The 23,089-nt window shown below is 37.3% G+C and overlaps 1 protein-coding gene across 1 annotated transcript in view; it reads right to left on the bottom strand.

The window, feature by feature from the left end:
* Positions 1-521: 521 nt before the first annotated feature.
* cacng3b (calcium channel, voltage-dependent, gamma subunit 3b) overlaps positions 522-23,089 on the bottom strand; it is a 37,732-nt gene continuing 15,164 nt past the window's right edge. The window contains exons 2-4 of the mRNA XM_038280291.1: positions 9,700-9,783; positions 6,265-6,405; positions 522-2,874 (exon numbers count right to left, since the gene is read on the bottom strand). Coding sequence (XP_038136219.1) covers positions 2,363-2,874; positions 6,265-6,405; positions 9,700-9,783 — 737 coding nt within the window. The 3' untranslated portion in view covers positions 522-2,362. The remainder of the gene's footprint in view (positions 2,875-6,264; positions 6,406-9,699; positions 9,784-23,089) is intronic.

Here is a 23,089-nt window from a genome sequence, read left to right on the forward strand (position 1 = left end):
TGAAATCCTTTTACTAATGTTTTTACTGTTTACACATGAGGCCACGGTTTGAAATGAATGCAGCATGTTTTGGTATGTTATCATGGATTTCGTTTGGTTCCAACTTTCTACCTGTCTTTACACCATCAGCCACTTGGAAACCCGTGGGACAGATGTTATAAATCATAAAATAAATCAATCTTTTAACTGCAGTAGCATAACCTTACGTTGAAAAATGGAGAAAAAAATCCAACCTTTGTTCTGAGCACATTTATTTAGTGGGAACAAAAATGTTTAGGATTAATTTTTCTAACAGAAGGTATGGTTTACTGTAAGATGGCCAGATATTTTATTGAACATGTCCTAGTGTTTCTACACTGCAAAAAAGTACAATCCAAGAGAGTCATTTTTGCTTAAAATGAGTGCATTTTTTTTTCTTGAATTGAGCTTCCACTTTGCCAATGAAATAAGACAATTTACGTTTAAAATAAGAAAAAAACTATTGCAGTCTCGTATTTCAAGTGAATATTCTCTAATTATCTTATTTTAAGGGAAAAATGCTCATTCCATTGGCAGATCATCTGATTTTCTTAGTAAAATTAAGGGTAAATACACTATTTTAAAGAAATTTTCACTCATTTTGAGAACATTTTTGCAGTGTATAAGTTCATAGAAATAAATAAGCTAACATGTTAAGCAGGTTTTTTGAGAGAAAAGGGGCCCCATAGCATCACTGGTCTTCCAATATCTGTAAAATTCGCCATGAGGTGCTTTTTCCTCCTCATCCCTGGCATAAATTTTAGGGTCCTAATTTAGCCCAGACTTTAGTAGTTTAAATAAAAAAAAAAAAAAAAAAAACAGACAATTGTGTTATATCATCACTACACAAAAAAGTTCCAGAGAAGTTCTTAGGAACTCTGATCAACTTAAAAAGATTACTAGTTAAATACCAATAACTGAGCCATTAGGATCATTTCCCACTAAGTAAATATATTCAAAATAAAAGTTGGCTTTTTATAAAACTTGCAAAATGGGATTATGCTGCTGCAAATTCAAATAGTTACATTTAAAAGCCTTTTAAATAATGCCAAGCACTTTACCGATAAGAACCCCCCCTTTGGAGGGACTCCTCCTTCAACTAATGGAGCATTTAGTCTCTTTAGCAGTTTAAGTTTGGACAGTTGTCCGAGCAATCAGAAACAACTTCACATTAAATTAGTCTGAAATATGTTTATCAAGAGGTAGCGGGCAGACACAAAAAGTCAATTTCTTGTTATTTAAGTGCTTTTTTTTGGCACTGCCTTAATGTATATTTCACAGCTCAGCGGTCTCCCTTATACCTGACTCCTTCCCTCACTTTACCTTGAAATAATAACACCCAAAACCCCTAACTACTCTACAAGGAAGACAGAAGCTAAATCTACTGTTTTTAAGTACAGGGAAGGTAGGGTGAGGGGATGTGCAAAGAGGGTGTCAGTGAGGTGAAGTATGGAGCTACAGGGAAAAACATGGAAGGCGAAAAGGTGATTTGTGAAGGCTAAACGGACAGATGTCTGGTCGTCTTGAAGTTTTAGGTAAAAAATAAATCAAGAAGTGGCAGAAAAACACAGTTGAGAGGAAGCACCAATGGATTGAGCATTAGCTTTTCTACTCGCCCTCCAACAGCTGATCTGCAGCCAGCATTCAGTAATCTGGTTTGGAATCAGCCCAATTCAGTTTCAGTTCCCTTTGAGGTCAGTTGATACGAAACCAGTAAACAAATATAGAAATAAACAATGCCACATATTCCCTTTTGTTTTCTGAAAGCAGCCAAAATAACATTGAATTTAGCCTCATGATAAGTTGAACTTTCTCCCCTTAATTACCCTATTTGGAAAGTGACTGGTTCCCTTCATTAATACACCCCCATTTCTACCCAAAAGCACAAGAGGAGAGAGGTCTAAAGACAACATATTACATTTTTTCTTCTTTTTGGTCTCCTCCTATATTTCACATTGGTTGCGTTTTCTCAGGAGAAGTTGCACCAAACCAGTAACCTCAACGTCAGTCTGTTGTTCTCCTTAAAAATGTGTCAGTTAATGACATGAAAATTATGAACCCAGATTACAGTTGCTGTCATTTATAAGCGGTTATGGATGTCAAGTATACGTGGAGTTGAAAACAACTTCTCCCTCCAAACCCATTCGATACACATGGAGAACCTCTCAGAGGGCAAAGGATTCACAGTTCAAAGGCTAAAAGTTCACAGTCAAAATTAACCAACCCCTTCATGACCCCATATCCCTTCCTATTCCCTTTGTTTGCTTGGATATCCAGTGTGTTTCTCCTCTCCTCCTCCCTCTATTAGATTCTCTGATGGGATGATATCTTCGGCCATGTTCCCTCAGACTGGCGTGGTCCTGCGGTTGGGGTCCTTGTTGTAGTCTTTAGTTAGCGTGCTGCTCTGGAGGAACTCCCTCTCTGAGTTGAGCAGCCCACCCATGCCGCCACCTGGTTTGCTGCCTGCATTACCCGCTTCTCTTGGGTTCAGCGTGTACATGGGCATCTCTGAGGCAGCCGGCCCAGTGTAGCCACCCTTCCCCAGAGGTGATGTGTCTCGGCTGGGAGCCTCGGAGGAACGCATGCTTGAGCGGCGCCGGAATCGGTAACGGTAGGAAGGAATGCGGCTGAATGCGGACTTCTTTATGAGCTCGGTGCGGGACTTGGCGCGCAGCTTACGGTGCTTCTCGATAAACATGTGCACCGCTAACACGCCTACCATTTCAGCCATGATGAAGGACAAGGCGCCGAAGTAGAAGGACCAGCCATACGAGTAGGACTTCTTGCTGTCGCTTTGACCGGGGTCTCCAGAATTGGCTGAGATGTAAACAATAATTCCAATGATGTTACTGAGTCCTGGAAGAAACACATGGACAAAATATATTATAGGAGGATGAGTCAAATGTGAGACGGACAACCCCCTTCTATTCTCTAGTGCATATGCACGCTTCAAAGCCACTTTTGAACAATAACATGTACCAAGAGTTGGATTAATATGAATCGTTTTATTCCTTAAAAAAATTGCCATTGGAAAAAGAAATTGAATCCGGTTTTTATTTGCTGTCTGACATTACATAATTTTCACATTACTCCAGTTCCACTTTTGATTGGTTGATCTTGTTACCTCTCCTTTCTCCTGAACCAGAAACTCCCTGTGAGAGGAGCTGAGTTCACATTATGAGTGATTGTTCATAACGTTTGGTATTCAGCTTCACAGAGTATTTCTTTGTTTGGATAGCAGTTCGCATTTGTACATTTATATGAAAAGCATAATATCCTTCTACCCTCTGGACTTGAACTCAGCTTCACCTAAAAACTACCATTTAGGCACTTTCCTTTAAAGGAATAGTACACCCAAAACATGATTAGCCTTCATTTTCTACTCACCCCCATGCTGAACAACACGCTGGAGTACTTTTTTGATATCTCAAATGCATCTGGAGATCTGGGAGGCTTCTTGCTGTATGCTGACATTCAAATAATGGAGGTCTATGGTGACCGAGACAGAAAGGTCCATAAAAGTCCACAAAAAACGTGTCAATATTCCTCCATACTGCTCGTCCAATGTATTCCAAGTGTCCTGAGTGGGTAGCATCCAGAATTTACTCAAAACTAAGTCATTTAGAATGTTTTTAGAGCATAAACAGTAGTGTATAGGATTTCCTGAAAGCGTGCGCCTGCGAGTTCACGACGCTACGGAAACCGTGGCAGACCAAACCAGATGAAAGTGCGCATTCAGCTCGGCAAAGAACTCATGCTCTTCCTCAACACTGAAGTCCTCAGACATTTTTCTTTCGTTGTTTCTTTCTTTGCACAGGTAAACAGCACATTTCTTCTTCTACGCTTGCATTATCGGCAGAGCAGACGCTGAATGCGCACTTTCATCTGGTTTGGTCTGCCGGCTTCCGTAGCGTCGTGAACGCGCAGGTGCTTCACCCATTTGTGAAGCACCATGACAGTCTGCCATCTTGAAAGTACAGATAAAATAGTACTATTGCGCAGACCTTTCCCCTAGTTCAGTGTGATTGAGGATTGGCGGTGGAGATCATTTGGAGACGCTAAGCCAACCCCACAACTGAAAGTTTGTAGCACAAAGCAGGACCATGAATATGCAGCAACAGCATAAGAAACGGTTTCACCATCCACAAGAAAGAGAGAAAGAGAAATAAAAAAACATAAAAACCGTGACATATATATAAAAAAAAAAAAAAAGGATAAACATAAAACAGACCTTCTTCAGGTGGAAGGAACTAATGAAAAAGATTTTAAAAGGGACGCTGAAGTCACCGTGTTTCTCTTTAGCTAGTAAGTGAACTGTACTGCCTAAATTAGTGTAAAGCTTACTTTTTCCATTCGCTTTAATTAGATTTCATAACAGTAGATCCTGTAAATACACCAACATTGTTGGTACAGTATTGATGTAGCTTTAGTAGCTCAAAGTCACATTGAACGTTGGCTCTCTGTCACAGTAAATGCCAGCTTGTAGAGACCACTCTACCACACATGGCGGCGAGCGTTGCCACAATGTGTGTTTGAGGCAGTGAGCTCTAGGGTTCAGTGTTCATTTGGAAAAATACCCCCATTTTACTGCTAGATGACAGTAATTCTTACACAATATCCCTTTAATGTCTAGATCTTTTTATTCTAAATAATCATGAGAAATATACAGAAGGTTCGGGAGGGTTTTTTTTTTTTTAAATCAAAAAATAGAAGCCATCGATGTTTAAAAATTCCTTAGTTGGTCTGATTTTGAGCTGTCACTGTAATCAAAATATTATGTCATGCTAAAAATGAAGTTATATTAAAAAACCATTACCTTTATTGTAGTATGTCGTTGCCCATTCATCTTTATAAATCAACTATAAGGCACTGGAATAGATAAAGGTTTCCTGGAACATTAACTCGTACATTTTTGACTGGATTCTGAATATGACTTAGATCTGGATATGAAAGAAATGATCTTTTTTATATACCATTCTATTGAAGCTACTGCCAAATGTTTACTGATATTGTCCTGCGGGAAGGAGAACTTGTTCAAAATTGCTCTGTCTTCTTTTCAACAAGTTTCCCTGTTGCTATTAATGCAAAGCATCCGCAAAGCATTGTGCTGCCACTAGCATTTTCATTGTGGATGACAATGAAAGTTCCACTCCACCAAAAATAGTATTTTGAGAGTCTACACAGAAATTCCTCCACATTTCTGCTACGTTCACTATAATGCTTAAGGAAAACAACAGGATTTCTTCCTCAACAGATACTTCATCACCTGAGCTCTCTGCAATTATGTCAGGGTTACAACATATTTCTGCTGTGCTCCCTTGATTAGAGCTATACTTATCTGACTTGTCAGTTTAGGTCCATGCTAAATGTCTCCATGCTAGTATTTGCAGTTGTGTCAAAGGTTTTCGTCTCTGATAACATCATGCAACGATCAGATTAGTCCAAAACTATCTGATATTGAAAGCATATAAAAAATTATTTAACAATTTTTAAATTTTAAAATCCTAAAATCTACTCAATGCGTCACTCAAAGGATTATTTTTCTGGATTTCTGAACACATAAACAAAAAAAATCGGTTTTAAATCAAAGTAAAAACACATTTGTTTAGAACTACCTGTGACTGTTTAAGTTAAACATGTGCTTTTATTCCTACTTGCTTTTTTTCCCTTCTATTATTGTTTAGTTAATGTAAAGCATTTTAAAAGTGTCTTTGTACCGAAAACAAATAAACTTGCGTTGCCTTTTTTTAATATGAAAGAATCTTTTTGCATGTCATGTACTTTTTTATATACGTTGGATTCTGGTTGGCATTTCATTTAAGTAATCTTAGAGGATCTTTCATAATTTTTCCCGTAATAACATCCTAATTATCTCAGCTTTTCCTTTCTTGCTTAACCTGCAGATGTAAATTAGCTAAGAAGCAAAAACTCTGGTGCAGTTCTTTCTTAACTCTCAGACTTTAATGTTTTTATGTACATGGCTTATTTATTAAACCAATTAATAAATGAATAGGAAATTGTGAAATGACCTGTTAAAAGGATAACATAAAGGATAACAAGCATAAATTAAATCATTGTTAAACATTGAGGTAAAGCAGGTTTAAGTGTTCTTTAACGAGGCTTTTCAGCTTTTATCCCTTTACATCGAGGCACAGATGACAGGTAATTACCACACACTCCTGCTCTGAAAAGGGAGAGAGGACTCTGACTTTCACAAACAGAGGTAGATGCACGGTGATGACTAACCTGCAGATACGAAGAAGATTCCTGCGCTGAGGATGACATTGTGTCGGCTCCGGTAAAACTCACTGGCAGCCACACAGAGCCCCCCCAGAAACAACAGACCAACACTCATGATGGGGAAGATACTGGAGGCTCGAACGGCACCTGCATGCACACAGGAAACAAGAAGATTTGACTCACACATATTTCACTTTATATTATTTACTTTGATGTTTTATGAGGATTTCACATCAGAAATAAGACTCAAGTTAATATGTTGGGGTTTAACATCTGTATTGTACACACATTACATTATATCTAAGCTACAGAATTTCTCATCACTATTTTTGTCTCAGGTGGCTATTATGTAATGGTTTTGAAGGCGTCTCTGTATGGTAACTTTTACCTCCTTTCTTGACTGTCCTGTGTTTTCCCCTCACATGAATTTTTTAAATTTCAGACATAAGAATCTATATGTGCAATCTTTAAACCTCTGTTCCATTTTTTACCTCTAAAGATCTAATATACCACCCATGATAGCTGTAAGTGGTGCAGTTTCAACTGAAACTGCACCACTTACAGCATGCACTCAACACACACATGTTGCTGTACGTGGAATGCACGCCTGACTTAACCTGAATCCAGAACATGTTGAAGCATTCAGGGGCCTCACAACTAGAGAGAAAGATAGAGGGAGAGATGGATGGGGAAGGAAAAGATGGCCAAAAACTAAGACAGATGGAGAGTCACACTGACATATGCACACTGAAATAATGAACAACAGAGAAGATGAATGTGAAAGAGAGGCTGCAGCAGGGGTGAAAATAGCGGCCCATATGTGCACTCAATGCGATCAAACAGTGAAGGCTGCCTGCAGTTATGTAGGAATCAACTGTGTGGTTTATTTTATACATGCATATAATTTTACTGCATCTCATTTCTAATTATAAAAAAATGCCTTTTAAGCGTATTGCCTTTAAGTCAATATAATTTTTTTATGATCATTTTAAACATTACTACTAAATAATCAACCCAAAAAAAACAGCAAACAAGCCCCGCCCATTTGGCCCACAACCCTAGGCTGTACAAAATGCTGGTCACTAGGTCCCTGCTTCTTATTGGCCAATACAATCTGATTCCTGATTGCTAATTGGCTGCCTAAGGCGGTTGTTGCTCTTTGCTCAGTGGAGCATCAAAAACAAGACTCTAACTGAATCCTTTTTTCCCCCTCTTTTCTTTTGATGCTTTTTGCTATTTCATACTGCCAGAAAATCTGTAAAACACACCGCATGCTTAGAAATTATTACATAGACCCTGGAAGTCATCTTTAAAGGCTGGAACTCTACTCTACTAAAAGTTATACATCTAATAAAAAAAGAAATAGAGATGGAGAATCTCCAAATAGGCTAGATTGGGAAAAAGATTGAGCAGGGGCTAAGTTTGACTGTCTCCTCTGTTAAATGTGCATCATTTTACAAATATAAATGTAAAAGTCAAGCAATACATTCTTTTCCTTAGGCTGTCTATAATGTTGTAATATACAGAAATGGAAGAAAAGAAAAACAAGAGCAGCCGCTGAGTTTTTAGACTAAGGTTATAAAAAAATTGAAAAGATACAAACAGGCAGCACAATCTTTTTAAAATCAGCTCTAAAAACTGCATTCGTGGGGTGCAGATGTCCTAAAACACCTTTCTGCTTCAACAAAACTGTATCAAATAACTAGATTTACTGAGCAATGCCGTTTGATTCTGGTACTGTTTATCTTGATGCCATCAAGGAGTTACAGAAAAGGTTTAGGTCCAGGGATAAGAAGGTGGGATTTAGGTCATATGTTAAAAAAAAAAATACCATTCTGCTAGAACGTCCAAAGCTCTCCTTACTTTTAGACGTTTTTTTTTAAAGTCCCCATAGATCATAGGGGTCATGATGCCATATCGTCCTTAAAAGGTTCATTGGACCCTCAGAAGACAAACAGGTGCAGCAGATCACAGATGTAGAGCTTTTTCTATACTGTTTTGGTGTTAGATTTTTTTAATCAATCAACTTTTATGTAAATAGCCCCTGAGAAGACACAAGGCGACCTAAGTGCTGTGCATAAAATCAACATGAAAGAAAACAGAATGAAAGACAGCAAACAAAAAAAATAAACAAGTACAAATTGAATAAAGTAAAAATATGACAGGTAGAAAAAACAAGTTTAAGCCTGCCCTTAAAACCCATAAAGTCAAAAGTGACATGAGAAGTATAATTTGTTCCAGCGCCTGGGCCCAGAGACTGAAGAGGTCAAAAAACCATTTGCACCTAGAGTCTTCTTACTAGAGCTGCTTTATTTACCTAAAGGCCCATGTTGAGTTTCAAATGCACAATAGCTCAGTTAAGTATTGAAGCGCAAGAGCCGTAAGGGCATTAATAACACAAGACAACAATTTAAAATCAATTCTAAAAGAAATGGGAAGCCACTGACTAGAAAAAGAAGACTCGAATGATGTGCGGGATCAAAAAGTGAGCAGCAGCCCTTTGAACCTACCAAAAACACATGATTGACAACTAGGAGACATCGACATAGTGTGTTGCAATTGTTAATTCTCGAACCTAAAAATATGAAAATACTTTTCACGAGATCAAATCAATTTATAAACAGTTTAACCTTTGTAAAAATACGCAGTTGATAAAAGCTATCCCAGATCAAACAGTAAGGGTACTTGTCAAATCTCCAACTGCTGTCAAAGATGACTCCACGCTTCTTTATAGCTGCTTTAGATTGGGAAAGGAGATAGATTAAAAACAGAACACGCACAAAGTTAAGGTTTAAAGAGCTCCATGTGTATTTATCATCTGTATCGCAGTGAAAGGCTAGGTTGTGTGTGGCTATAAAAGATCCAAATGGAAGCATTTTAAGGTAGAACAACGGTGGACCCATGATGGATGCCTGACACTTCTCTTTGTCTGTATGCCTTGGGAGACGATTCTGACAAAGAGGTTCATGAAATGTTCATCACACTGTCTGGATACAGTGGTCAATAATATTCAAATAAAGTAGTAGTCTTAATGCAATAGAATGGGTGGGAAAAGATGGCTTCTTTTAGCAAGAGACAAGTACTGTACTGCAGCAAAATGGGTTATATTGAACATAACAGAGTGTAAACAGTTCTTTAGGGTTCCTGTTTTCTCAGTTCAGAGCATATGTATGTGTTCATAATGTAGGTCAGAAGTCACAAGTTTGTTTCCTTAATTTTCTCACCCTTTGATCTGTTTTTAAAAGAAAGCAGTTGTATTGATCTTCAATCTTGGACACCCGGAAATAAGGATTAATTGATTTCTTAGGAACTTGTTAAACTCAAATAACATTTCACTGTAAAACTTAGGCTGAACAGTAACATCAAGGAAGGATTGTGAAAACTAGAACTAATATTTCATGATACTTTTCTAGACCGGTTAAAGTAGGAATGATCACTCACGTAGGAGGTATTCAGCAGCATCCGCTTCATAGTCAGCATCCTCTGGAAAGTGATCAATCTTCTTACATACACCTCTGAATGTCCCTGCAGAAAAAAAAAAAAAAAAAAAACAGGAACAAAACACAACAGTTTAAATCCCCACTTTTGTTTTAATAAAGCTGTTTTTTCCAATGGTTTCTACAATTGCAACCATAAACACAAGATTTGAAAAGTGTATCAGGTGTCAATTATTATGCTTACAGCAAAGCAGATTACTTTCTTAGTATCAGGTATCTACACATGTGGACAATGTTGTTAGTACCCCTCATTTCATGAAATAAACCCAGAGGAAACTTAAATCTGAGAAAATATGATCAATAAAAATTCTATGAAAAATAACAAATGAAATTCAGAAATAATTTTTCAACCATGCTTCAACAGAACTAATAAACAAGTTCTAAAGAATACATTTGTGAACTAGGCCTGGGCAAAAGACTGAATATAATGTGACAAAAGAGACACTTTAAATCAAGGTGTTTCCATTAATATGCATCACAGGTGCCAACAAGCTCGTAATCAGTATGTGGGCCTGTATGTAGGACTACATGTAGTCACTGTGCTGCTTGGTGAGGTGGTGTGTACCACGCTCAACATGGACCAAAGGAATAGTATGAAAGAGTTGTGTCAGAAGATTAGAGAGAAAATCATAGACAAGAATGTTAAAGCTATAAGACCCTTCCCAACTACATTTGCACATATTATTCAGAAATGTACACTGCATGAAAAGTGGGATTTTCGTCAATATACGGCACTGTAGATTGTCGTGGAACTTCAGGTTAGCGGCAGTTTACGGCAATTTGCAGGCTTCGTCGCAAACTCCCGTAAATTGTCAGAAATTGACGTGGAATTTCTTAGGCAGTGTTCCCCCCATGCCTCCCCCCCATGGAATTCTAGGGGAGGCTTTAACATGTAAATGAACATGCTGTGAGCTATACAAATGCAAACCAGGGTTGCAGGGGGGGTTTTACCCCAAGTGACATCTTTCTGAGGAAGAAAATCTCTGATACAAAGAGATCCGGCTCAGTATAGCCTCTTACATTTTAGCTTGAATTGATTTATTTAATTAAAGTATAGAGACCAAAACAGATCTTTAGCTGACAGAGCAATACATTTAGAGCAGTAATTATTTTTAAAAAAATTTGCATTTAAGATAAAAAATAAAATATTGTCTGTCAATATGCTCAATTCACAATTACTTAAGTGGAAAAGTTTCAAGAAATGAGTCTGAGATGATTCACTTTATAACATGGCGCATTATCCTGTTGGAAGTAGCCATGAGAAGATTGGTACACTGTGGTCATACGGTCTGGCCAGGTCAAGATCCGCAATTGCAATCGCACCAAACAGGAAAAAGAACATCGACAAATTCCGGTTCGTCAAATTAAAATATAGCAGCAACAGATCGGTGACTAGAAATTATAGCACAATTCTTATATATATATATAAAAAAAAAAAAACTAACACCGTTTATTTAAATGATTGGATCCAAACTATTGGTTATTCACCAACCAGGAAGCAGATTTCTCATCTCCATTAAAATATTTATTTTATACCGAGGGACTTAAAGTTTAATCAAATCCAGTTAAAAGAAACTTCTTATTACAGGAATGAAAAGAGATGCTAAGTTGTAGAGAACAAGTTCATAAAAAAAAAAAAAAAGCAGTTTTGAATTATCCTTATCTCTGTTACAAAAATCTAAAAAAATATATATATATATATATTTGGGCAGAAACTGAACATATGCTGGATGATGGTGGGATTTTTTTAATACGTCATATTAAATTAAGCGTTCACAGGGTTCATACAGGAATGAGTGACTCTAATTTAATGCTATTTTAATGCTATTAGAAATGATTTTAATGCCATCAACAAGAACCATGTACACAAGTTATTAGCGTACATGAAATATGAAGGAGCTGTAAGCAGAGTTCCTTGACTCCTGTATGTATGTAAACACACACACACACACACATATATACGTATATATATTCTCTAGCTTTTTCTCCGCCTCGAGCTTCCTTTCCGAACATACGGCTTTATAAACAGTTCCACGCAAATTAATAGCGATATAATATCTGACGAAATTGTTTTTAGAAGCATTTTTATTAAAGAATCATAAATGCAACGATAAACATATTTAATTAATTTTAGTGCCAATTAAGGCCTTGATTAAAAAAAGAATTATGAATTGTAATTATTTTTAATGATCCGCGGAAACCCTGGTTCATCTGGCGCATGCCCTCTACGATCTCCAAGGAACTCAGAGCGGAGGGGACGGAGCAACAGCGGCGGCTGTAGGCTTTGCTTTGAGCAGGCGGTCTGGAGCGCAGCGGAGCGGAGCGCAGACGGAGTATGTGGGATTTCGGGGTAAAACTCCTCTTGGACGCGATGGCGACTCTGCATCGAACAAGACGAACTCAAAGAAGAGATGCTAGCGGTAAATATATGTTCGATTACTGCCTGCTAAGCTAAAAGCGGCCTAGCCTGAGCTATGGCTAATAGCAGCCTAGCTATTAGCCTATCTAGCCTAGCCTTGCAAGAACAAGCTTTATTAAAGTGTATTTTTTGTGATTTACAGGAAGCAGTACGCCGTCTTAACAACTCGGAGACTAATTGCAGGCGCTATGAACCGGAGCAAGGGTAAGATTTAAAGAATATGCTTTCATTCTGCGGTAAAAGGCAATGGATACGGATGGATACCGATCATAGCTTTCCATTTTGTTTTCACAGACCTCCTTTTTGCTCGGAGCCATAATCAGCAAGTCCAGATTTGCACGATGTTGATAAAGACGACATTGTGTGTAAGTGACTTGTTTTAATGTTTTCTCCTTCCTTGTTACTGTGACTTGCGTTTGATTTTTTATTTATACCACTCTCATTTAATTGTTTTCCAGCTGCCTGTAAGACGTATTTTCAGACGGTACGCAGGAGCTTCAGATATACGCTGCCAGCCAACACGCTGCGTGCGGAGGCTATCTGCTCGGAGTCGGGCCAGAAGAAAGAGGGTAAGACTTTATTTGGTGACTATTTTTCAGGTGCATTAATAGATGTGTTGTGTCCATACGCAGTGCGCTGATTCATTGTTTTTTTTTTCAGCTGCTGAAAGCGAGGCAGAGTGTGCTGGCAGATGAGGAAGTGGAACTCTGGAAGTCCGCCGTCGTCAGCGGTGTCTCTGGATGGATTGTACGGTCGCCGCCATTTCGTAGGCCGGATCCCTCTGAACTATGTGTTAAGCTGCAGTCCCGGTTAGAAGCGATGCCGAAGTACAGAGCCACGCACAGTAGGCGTCTGCACATCGGACCTGCCTCGGAGGGAATGCTGCCAGTTACCTCCAACCCCGAGGAAGCAAACGGACCGTTCACGGACTTTTAATTTTTAGAAACGCATGTGTTTGGATACGCGTTGTATATAGTTGTGTGTGTTTTAATAAAGCTCTTTCTTTGCATAAACAGCTTCCTGGCAAATGTTCATTTCCTGTATAAATTCATTCATGTCCTTGATGGTAGCATAATAATTGTGTAGTAGTGTAGGATAACATAAATACACACCATATGAATGAATAAATATATGAATGAATAAATATATGAATGAATAAATATATATATATATATATATATATATATATATATATGAATAAATATATATATGTAAATATATATATATGCCAACCAATCACGAGCGACTTTACTTGTTTAAAAAGAAGTGGTTCCGTCCAATACTCAGTAAGAAAATTAAAGCCTGGCGTGGCCACGTGTGGTTTTGCTGCCAATCACGAGCGATTTCATTTGTTTGAGAATAGTGGTTTCAGCCAATACTGAGAAGGTTATTCAAGCCAGACCTGGCCAGCCGCGCGGGTTTGCTGCATTCATATGCTAATTAGGGCCATTAGTACAGCTGATCGCTCTCCACATACGTCACGGTACGTTTCCGACAATTTGTGGCACGACAAACGCGGACAAGCACGGGTTGCAAATTGTCGGAAACTGACGAAAATCAGGCAGATCTGCGGGAGTTTACGGGGACGAAAATCTCACTTTTCATGCAGTGGTAAGATCCATGGAAGTGGAGCCAACCTCCCTGGACAGGGCAGCTGGAGGAAAACAGATGACAAATCAAAGAGACGGATAACATGGATGGCAACAAAAGAGCCCATAAAAACTTTTAAAGAGGTTAAAGGTGCTACAGCAACATCAATGACAGATCTCATCGGCCACCCTTGTTTTAACCAAAGTGCACTTAATAGGAGATGGTCAGCAATGACACTATTGTTGAAAATAAATCCTAAAAGGTCAGACTGGAATTTGCCAAACTACATTATAATAAACCACAAAGATTCTGGGAGAATACCTTTTGGACAGATTAGAAAGAAAATGAACTTTTTACCAAAACTCATCAGCTCTATGTTCACAGATGGAAAAATTAATCTTATCAAAATAGAACACTGACCCTACTGTGACACGTGGGGGAAGCTCTTTAATGTTCTGGGGCTTCTTTGCCTCATCTGCTACAAAGTTGTCTTAATTCTCTAAATGGTACAATGACATCTCAAGACTGTCAAGGGGTTCTAGAGAGAAATATGCTGCTCATTGTCAGAAAGCTTGGTCCTAAAACACAAAGCTAAAAACACAAAAGAATGACTAAGAGGATAACATTTGACTATGATTCTATGTATTAGCCCTTACCTGAATTCTATTGAGCATCTTTGGAAGGAGCTAAAACATCTGGATTAGGCACCCTTAAACGCTGAAACAACTGGAGCCACTTGCTCATGAGGAATGGACAAAAATACTTGTTGAAAGAAGCAGAACCTCTATCTACAGGAACCATTTGATTTCAGTGATTGATTCAAAAGGTTGTGCAACAAAATATTAAGTTAAGGGTATAATCATTCTTGTTCAGGCCTATTTCATAGGTATTTTTAGTTATGCTGTTAAAGCAATTGATCAATAGCAATGTCTGACTTTCATTTATTAATTTTTAAAGAATTCTGATTTCATATTAATTTAGTCAAATTAAAGTAATTTTTGTGACCATTAGAGGATTTTGTTATCATTAAATTAGGCGTAAAAACATTTTTTCCATGTGTGTATATACTATATACAGTTACATAAAAAGCACCTCCACTGGCTTTGCACCAGCAGGGCAGGGATCTTAGTCTGTGTTTCAGATTAGGGTTCACAGTATTTTACAGTGCATGCCACACAATTACTAAGCAAAATTAGTTCTCTATGCCTATAACACAATATCTGATTCTTTTTAAAACAGCACGAAAACATAAAAATGTAAAGTGGTGTTTGAGTGGTAGAGTCATAAGAAGCTACAGCAACTGTAAATGCAATTTCAGCAAACATCGGCCAGAAGCAACTTTTCCAATACAACGTTGTGATGGAAACAGTAAATTATTTTTCCTATATATAGTTAGAAAACACATTATCTGAGTCTTCTCATATGTAACATCCATCCATTCTGTCATCCATCCAAGGTTATGGCTATGGTCATTTCTGATCACCAAGTCTATATGTTCTTTAAACCCCTCAGAGGTTTGTTAAAGGACATTTGGAAGGAAACAGCAGCGAGAAAGATTAGCAAATGCGGCAGACAGGTCAGAAATAAAGCTGTGAGGAAGTTTAAAGCAGGGGTGGGTTATGATAAGTATTGAAAACTTTTCAAATTTAAGAGGACATGTCAATTTCAAGACATGACCCTCAACCTAAATTCACTGGCTAAGAAAGGCTTAATCACAAAGGCAATGGAGTTGGTCTGGTCAAATAGGAAAAAAAAAAACCCTGAAGTTTGACTTACAGAAACAGCACACTGAACAGAGAATGGTGGAGACAGCATGATGCTTGGAGGTTTAGTTTTTTTCAATAGAGATGGGGAAGCAGGTAAAATAAATAGAGTAATCAGAAAAAAACATAAGGTCAAGGCTTAAAAACTGCTGTTTATAGAAACTCTCAGTCCAGCCTATAATATCCTGATCTTTATATGACAAAAGAACATTGGATGAAAAAAACGCCATGCTTTTCTGGTTTTTCTTTTTCAACAAGACATTGAAAAAAACAGGTAAAATTTGTTAAAACACACATAGGTTTGTAGTTGAAATTATATAGTGTACAATTCAGAGAAGTTCAAAGCACCCCTACACTGTTACACACATATTTTGGTGTTTGGCATCAGGTAAAAAGGATCTGTGTAAATTTTAGCCTCAACTTTACAAAACAATTGCTACAAATGAGGGTGATCCCTGATAGTGCTAATCAAAAAAAAAGAGTGAGATATATGTAAACCATAATGCCTGTGATGTGGTTTATAATGGATGTAATTATGTGGACTTAATGTATGGCTTACTGAGTGAATGGAGCTAAAGATGATTTAAAACATGGGCTAAAAAAACGTAATCAAATTGAATTTAGAGGTCAACTAAGATTAACGTCTCTAATCAAAGCAAACAACAACAACAAAAAACAGCACAGGACAATCAAGGCAGAGAAACTGAAGATGACAGAGGACGGAGCCGGAGCAATCAGGCTGTTTACAGGAAAGACTAATGAAAAACCTTATCAGACCAAGCATGCCGCCACACACACTTTAACACACAAAAATGCAAAGTTTCTGCATTACGGACAAAAACACACACTCACTTAATGGACAACAGGAACAGAAAGGCAAACCATGCTCGTTAACATGATGCATTACCATCATCAATCACGCCTCTAAGTAAAAGTCGTCTGCGTCTACATTTCTGTGTGTGTTTGTTAGTGTCATATTAAATCGGATGCAGCCTCCTGTGAGCGTGCCATGTGTCGCGCAGAGTGACTCATCCTCCTCCCCATCCCTCCGCACGCATCCACCAGCATCCCTGGTGGGTGCGTGCACGTATTCCTGAGCGAGTGTGTTTGTATGTGCCATGCAGATGTGTAACTACCCCTGGCGTGCGTCCTCCCACCCATCATTCAGCCCCATTCACACATGGTCAACACCACGGGGGTAATGAAAGAGAGCGTGGTGGAGGAAGGATGACAGAGAGATGAAGAGACTGAGAGAGAGGAAAGGGTGGCTGAAAAGGGTTTGATGGTAAAATGGCACAGGGGATTCACAGAGAAAAGAGGGAATAGAGGTTGGCAATGAACAAATGAATGACTAAACCTAATGGCTTTTTTGCACTTGAAGAGGCTCTCCCCAGTACCCGCACTGAGAAAATTATTCACAAATTGATTCATCCAGCTCATGCACTTAAGGGTGGAAAATAGCCTCTGAGTCTTTACAAACTCCATTTAAAGAGTAATAACTTTTACAGGAATCAAGGTCTGTTTGGCTACACTTAAATAGAAACGCCATTAAATCTAGCATCTGAATACAACCAAAGCGGGTGGTACTGCTCATAATTCAGCGCGCTTTCATCTTTCCATCAATGTTTTTTCCTCTTCTTCTGTCGAAAGCGCAGCAGCCCAGGATCTCAGAGGAACACTTAAAATGATATTCATATCTGGAGACCGAAAGTCTTGCTGTATACTTGCGCTCAAAATGAAGTGGTTACCATGGTTACATATACTTAACGCTAATTCTTCTACCCCCTGCCCCCCCCACCTCCCTCTTTGCCTGCTGCTCCTCATGATGGTGATCCAGTACGAAATGATTTTCACTTTATTTTTGTTTTAACCATAAGCAAACGACAACAAATAAACAATGCATTGGAGTCAAACTCATTAGAGAAGAATTATCTTTAGAATGATAAAGAGTTATCTAATTAAAAAAGGGGGGAGTTGCTTTCCTGGGACACACCCATGAGTTTAGATGCTTTAAGTTACTTTTTAAAGGGATTCAGGAAGGGATCAATACAATGAAGAGACTATGGACTGATTGGCACAAATAGAATGGATTCCACTGAAGGTCATTGTTTAAAGACGCCAACAGGATCCAGTCATCTGCAAAAAACAAAGATGGGATTCTAAGGTTTCCTAACTATGACTATGCCCTTATATCCAGGACATGGACATTATGTAAAGAACATAGGTTTCCTATTCATAGTCTGCCAGTTATTCTAAAACTAACCTTAAAAAGCAACTTTTGAAAGCATTAGCTGTTTATCCATGTATTAACATTTAAGGGATCCTTCCCATTTATCATTTAAAACTGTCCACTCTGTTCCTGATTTCAAGAACTTTATTTTTTAAACCAGACTAAAAAACATTTACTTTTAAATGTGTAAGTCAAAGTCTTATTTCAGGGTACAATAAATCCCCAAGCAGCAGCAATAAAAAACTGTTTGCTGAGTGTCATAAAATGCCCCATTGCCTATGTTTTTGCATGTTTTAAACACAATTTTTGTTTTTCTCGACTCTTTAAATTTTTTAATACTTTGGAGGAACCCTGTCTTTTCTTTCATATCAGACCTCCTCTTGTTTCCGAACTCAATCTAATCCTATCCTCAGTTGAAAAAAGCATGTATCTCTAAAAGTTAAGCAATCTCCATTTCTAATGTTATTAGACACAGATGTATTTTTCTTCTGCCTTGCTTGTAAAAAACTACTTAGCATGGAGATTACATTTAATGGTGATCATAGTGACCAATATATTGTTGAAATTCCAGATACGATACCAATATTGCAGCTCTTTGGTATTGACTGATAACAATATTGATCTGATACAATATGAGCAGAAATCATACACACTTGTATTACATGTTTTGTAGTGTGCAAAGCTAAAAAATACTTGATTTAGTGATATAACTCCACAAGAGAGAAATATTAAACAATAAATATGAAAGCAACCAATGTTGACCCATGTATTATCAAACAATGGGTTAAATAAACTCAGCTCAATTATATCAGAGATTTTAGATGCAGGCGGATATATTCCGATATTTCTTTTTGTGTTGAAATCAGAGTGATTTCCGATATCAAAATCGGATTTGGACCCCCCTTCTCTTTATGATGCCACTCTCTGCTGCTATGGAAACAGGGCACTTTGGATGTCATTATAACCCAGGAACAGGTCTTTGGTTTATATTTATAACCAAAGGAAATATGATGGAAATAATTAATCATTAAAATGTTGTAACTAAAACATGAAATTAAATATGCTCTCCCATATTATTAGTAACTGTTTAAAGAAGCATTAATCCATTCTAGGTAGTCTTAAACAAATGGATGTTAATGATAAGGCAAAAATAAAACTCTGGCTGTTTAAATAGAGCAGAAAACAGTAGTCTTAGGTATAGTTACAGTAGATTAAAATGAAGATTGGCCTACTGAGAGTCAACAGGTTAAACATCACAGGGTTTAAAGGTCACTGTGGAGGCTTATAAAATAGTGAATTTAAAAGTTATAACTCTTAAGAAAATTGACTATTTCTTTACCCTTTTGCAAAATACATCTAAAAGCTACCTTTACTTTAAAAGAATAAAGCATGCATTTAGCACTTACACAACACAATATAAAATAGTAACTGGGACAAAAAATGCATATATTATTTATTTCCCTGTGTTACAGTCGCATTTCAGTTGCATTTCCAAATGAGCGGTAAAATATGGAAATAAGAATTATCTTGTTTATGTCTAAGAAACATTTATAGTTTGAGGTGAAAGAATAGCCGGTCTATTTAGAGTTCATATGATGTTTGAGATTGTTGGTTAATAAACAATGATGTGGTGGAGTCAGTAGACTCTGGTTTGCTGAATTTCGGGAGAGAAGAAATGTCAGAATCTGAAAAAAAAAGAAACAATACTTCTCACAGTAGTTGTAGTTCTTTTTTGTTTTATCTCATTTAAAAGACAAAAAACCTAAACTGGACTTAAGTGGATGTCAGGTTTAGGGATTTGGTTATACAATTTAAATAGTGTTTAACTAATGTATGTCCAAACCTTTAAAACATAAACAGCTATTGGAAAAATCAAACATAATAAGGATATGCAACTTTAAAGAGGTGTTGCACCTAATCATTACAAATGAAAGGTTTTTTGCTGAAAAACAAGGATTCTAATCCCAAACTATTGCACACATTAAACATATTGAAAATGCTGGCGAGTACTTAATTGTTCCTTAAAACAGAAAAAGTATTATTTTCCCTTAAAGTCCAAGTAAGGACTGTCTACTGATCTGTATGTACTACAATTATTCGGAGGAGGTACGGCTAAAAACCTAATAAACCCTGTAGAATCAAGTGACACATGTAAAGCTTTCAAAGTTTTTTAAAAGATAAAAGCTCTCCCCTATTACCTTAAATGAAGTGGAACTAAACAGAGACTATGGAGGTAAAAACACCATAACCACATCATGTGTCCGAGAGAAACTGATTTGCCCCAAATCAATATGCTTATATTAATTTATTCTGATATTATCCTGATGCACCAAGTAAGAAGTTAAGCTGGACACTTTGTATACTAATTATTCAAGAAGTTTAAATTATTTATTTCCCAGAAATAAATTAGTGTGTATCTGATAAATTGACAAAGAAATAAAATGAAAAAAATACATTCACAGTATCTTCTACACATTCAACAAAAAAAAGAGCTGTTAAATTTAGGGTCTCATAACACCTGCAGACCCTAGATAGGATTTTTGTCTTTCAGTAAAAGTAACTGCATCATCTGTGTGTAAAGAAAATCGCTATTGCATAATGAAAAGAAAAAAATCCAAATATAGACCATTGAGGAGCCCCAATTTTTTTAAGCTTGTCAGACAACATTGATAAACCGCATCTTAGATATGAGCGACTTACTTGGTCGACAGTGTAAAAACCCCATTTTCAAATCTAAAACTTATTATAAAATCAAAAACAAATAAATGCATAAAACAGTCCAGTTGAAATTAAGTGTTAAACTATCAAAGGAATGAAAAGTAATTCAACAGAGAAATGTTTTTTGTTTCTCCAGTAATTACCTTTATCTTTCAACCTATAATGATTTTTAATATTTTTAACAGGAAAATAGAAAAACCCCTTTATTGTCTTACAACTGGGAAATTGTGGGAACGTATATAACTTATAGAATCTATCAATGAATAAACAAAATAAAACCTCTAGCTAACTAAACTTAAATTTTGTTTTGTACACGTATTACTCCACCAACATTAAAGGAAAAATACCTGCAAAATACTTTTTTTTTTAAATAATAGAAAATAAAGATAACACAACAGGATCACCATGTGTAAAGCATTGCATCTGTACCTGCCCTTGTAGAGACAGGCTGGTTAGTGTGGGGACCTTTGAGTCCCTTATTTGTTTTCACCCTAATATATTTTGTTGAGCTACCTCTGAATGCTTTATCAGCAAGTGAGTCAGCTGTTGTCACATTGATTTATGTCAAGTGTCATAGCCAGTCAATCATTGTTCAGCTACTAAACAGACGTGTATGACCATACAGAAAGGACGGGCACCTAATGCTGGCAGATAAGTGTCTTGGGAAAGATTAGGATGTTTTAACATCTGTCCACCATTATATCATCACTTCTCTAAAACATGTATCTTAGAACAAGGCTTGCATAGAAATCATTGGAGAGTTAGAAGAAGTGATCACTCAAGTGGCTTAAAACCTCTCAGTATGAGTTTAGCATGGCATGTGGGATTAACGCATTAAGATTGTTTTCAAACTTTTCTCCCAAACTGTCTCATTTCTTGTTTCTGGAATCGTCAGGTCAGCTTGTATTTGTACAGCCTTTAACCACTTGGGTTCATTTTTAGTTGTTAATGTGCAAGTTTATAACCTGTGGTATACTTATCTGAGTACATTATCACTTGTGATGGTCTATATGTTTTAGACTTTTTTCTGGGTTTAACCTACCTGAATAAAATATATTTATCACAGAAATCAAACTCATGAGGACATAGTGGTAGGAAATGTAATTAATTTCAATTCAAGAAGCATGACGTTTATTCTACACTCCCTTCCTTCTGATGAACATCATCTGATAAAACTTAATATTTTCACCTCCTTTCAACTCATCTACCTCCAATGTGACACACCATCACCTCACCAATGGGTGTTCATTGGTGAGCAAAACCATTGTTTAGTTTTCCTTCAAAAGATGGCATTATTTTATCAGAATTAGATTAAAATTAGCAGTAGGGCTGCAACTCAGGATTATTTTGCAAATCGATTAATCTGTTAATTATTAATCCAATTAAAATTCTGATAGCCAAAGGTTCCTTAAAAAATATTTTTATGAAAATAATCCATGTGAAACTAAACCTTTTCCACTTGAGGAGTTCTGTATAGAGCATATTGACAGATGAAAACATAATTTTAATCTTAAAGGAATAGTACACCCAAAACATGATTAGCCTTCATTTTCTACTCACCCCCATGCTGAACAACACTCTGGAGTACTTTTTTGATATCTCAAATGCATCTGGAGATCTGGGAGGCTTCTTGCTGTCTGCTGACATTCAAATAATGGAGGTCCATGGCGCCCGAGACAGAAAGGTCCATAAAAGTCCACAAAAACGTGTCAATATTCCTCCATACTGCTCGTCCAATGTAATCCAAGTGTCCTGAGTGGGTAGCATCCAGAATTTACTCGAAACGAAGTCATTTAGAATGTTTTTAGAGCATAAACAGTAGTGTATAGGATTTCCTAATAGCGCCCCCATGCGCGCTCACGATTCTACGGAAGCCGGCAGACCAAACCGGAAGAAAGTGCGCATTCAGCGTCTGGTCTGCCGATAATGCAAGCGTAAAAGAAGAAATGTGCTGTTTACCTGTGCAAAGAAAGAAACAACGAAAGAAAAATGTCTGAGGACTTCAGTGTTGAGGAAGAGCATGAGTTCTTTGCCGAGCTGAATGCGCTGGTTTGGTCTGCCGGCTTCCGTAGAATCGTGAGCGCGCATGGGGGCGCTATTAGGAAATCCTATACACTACTGTTTAGGCTCTAAAACGTTCTAAATGACTTCGTTTCGAGTAAATTCTGGATGCTACCCACTCAGGACACTTGGATTACATTGGACGAGCAGTATGGAGGAATATTGACAAGTTTTTGTGGACTTTTGTGGACCTTTCTGTCTCGGGCGCCATAGACCTCCATTATTTGAATGTCAGCAGACAGCAAGAAGCCTCCCAGATCTCCAGATGCATTTGAGATATCAAAAAAGTACTCCAGAGTTTTGTTCAGCATGGGGGTGAGTAGAAAATGAAGGCTAATCATGTTTTGGGTGTACTATTCCTTTAAATACAAAATTATTAAATGTCTTTTTTACAATTTTGATATAATTCCTATTCTTAAGTGGGTGACTCTGTCAACTAAATGCGTGTTTTACAGTATTTTTACTCACGTTAACGATTAATTGATTACTAAATTAGTTGACGATTATTTCAATAAACTGTTAATCCCGATGAATCTGATTGTTTCAGCCCTAA

Source organism: Cyprinodon tularosa, unplaced genomic scaffold (genome assembly GCF_016077235.1).
Source record: "Cyprinodon tularosa strain WSP-4 unplaced genomic scaffold, ASM1607723v1 ctg159, whole genome shotgun sequence".
NCBI lineage: Eukaryota > Metazoa > Chordata > Actinopteri > Cyprinodontiformes > Cyprinodontidae > Cyprinodon > Cyprinodon tularosa.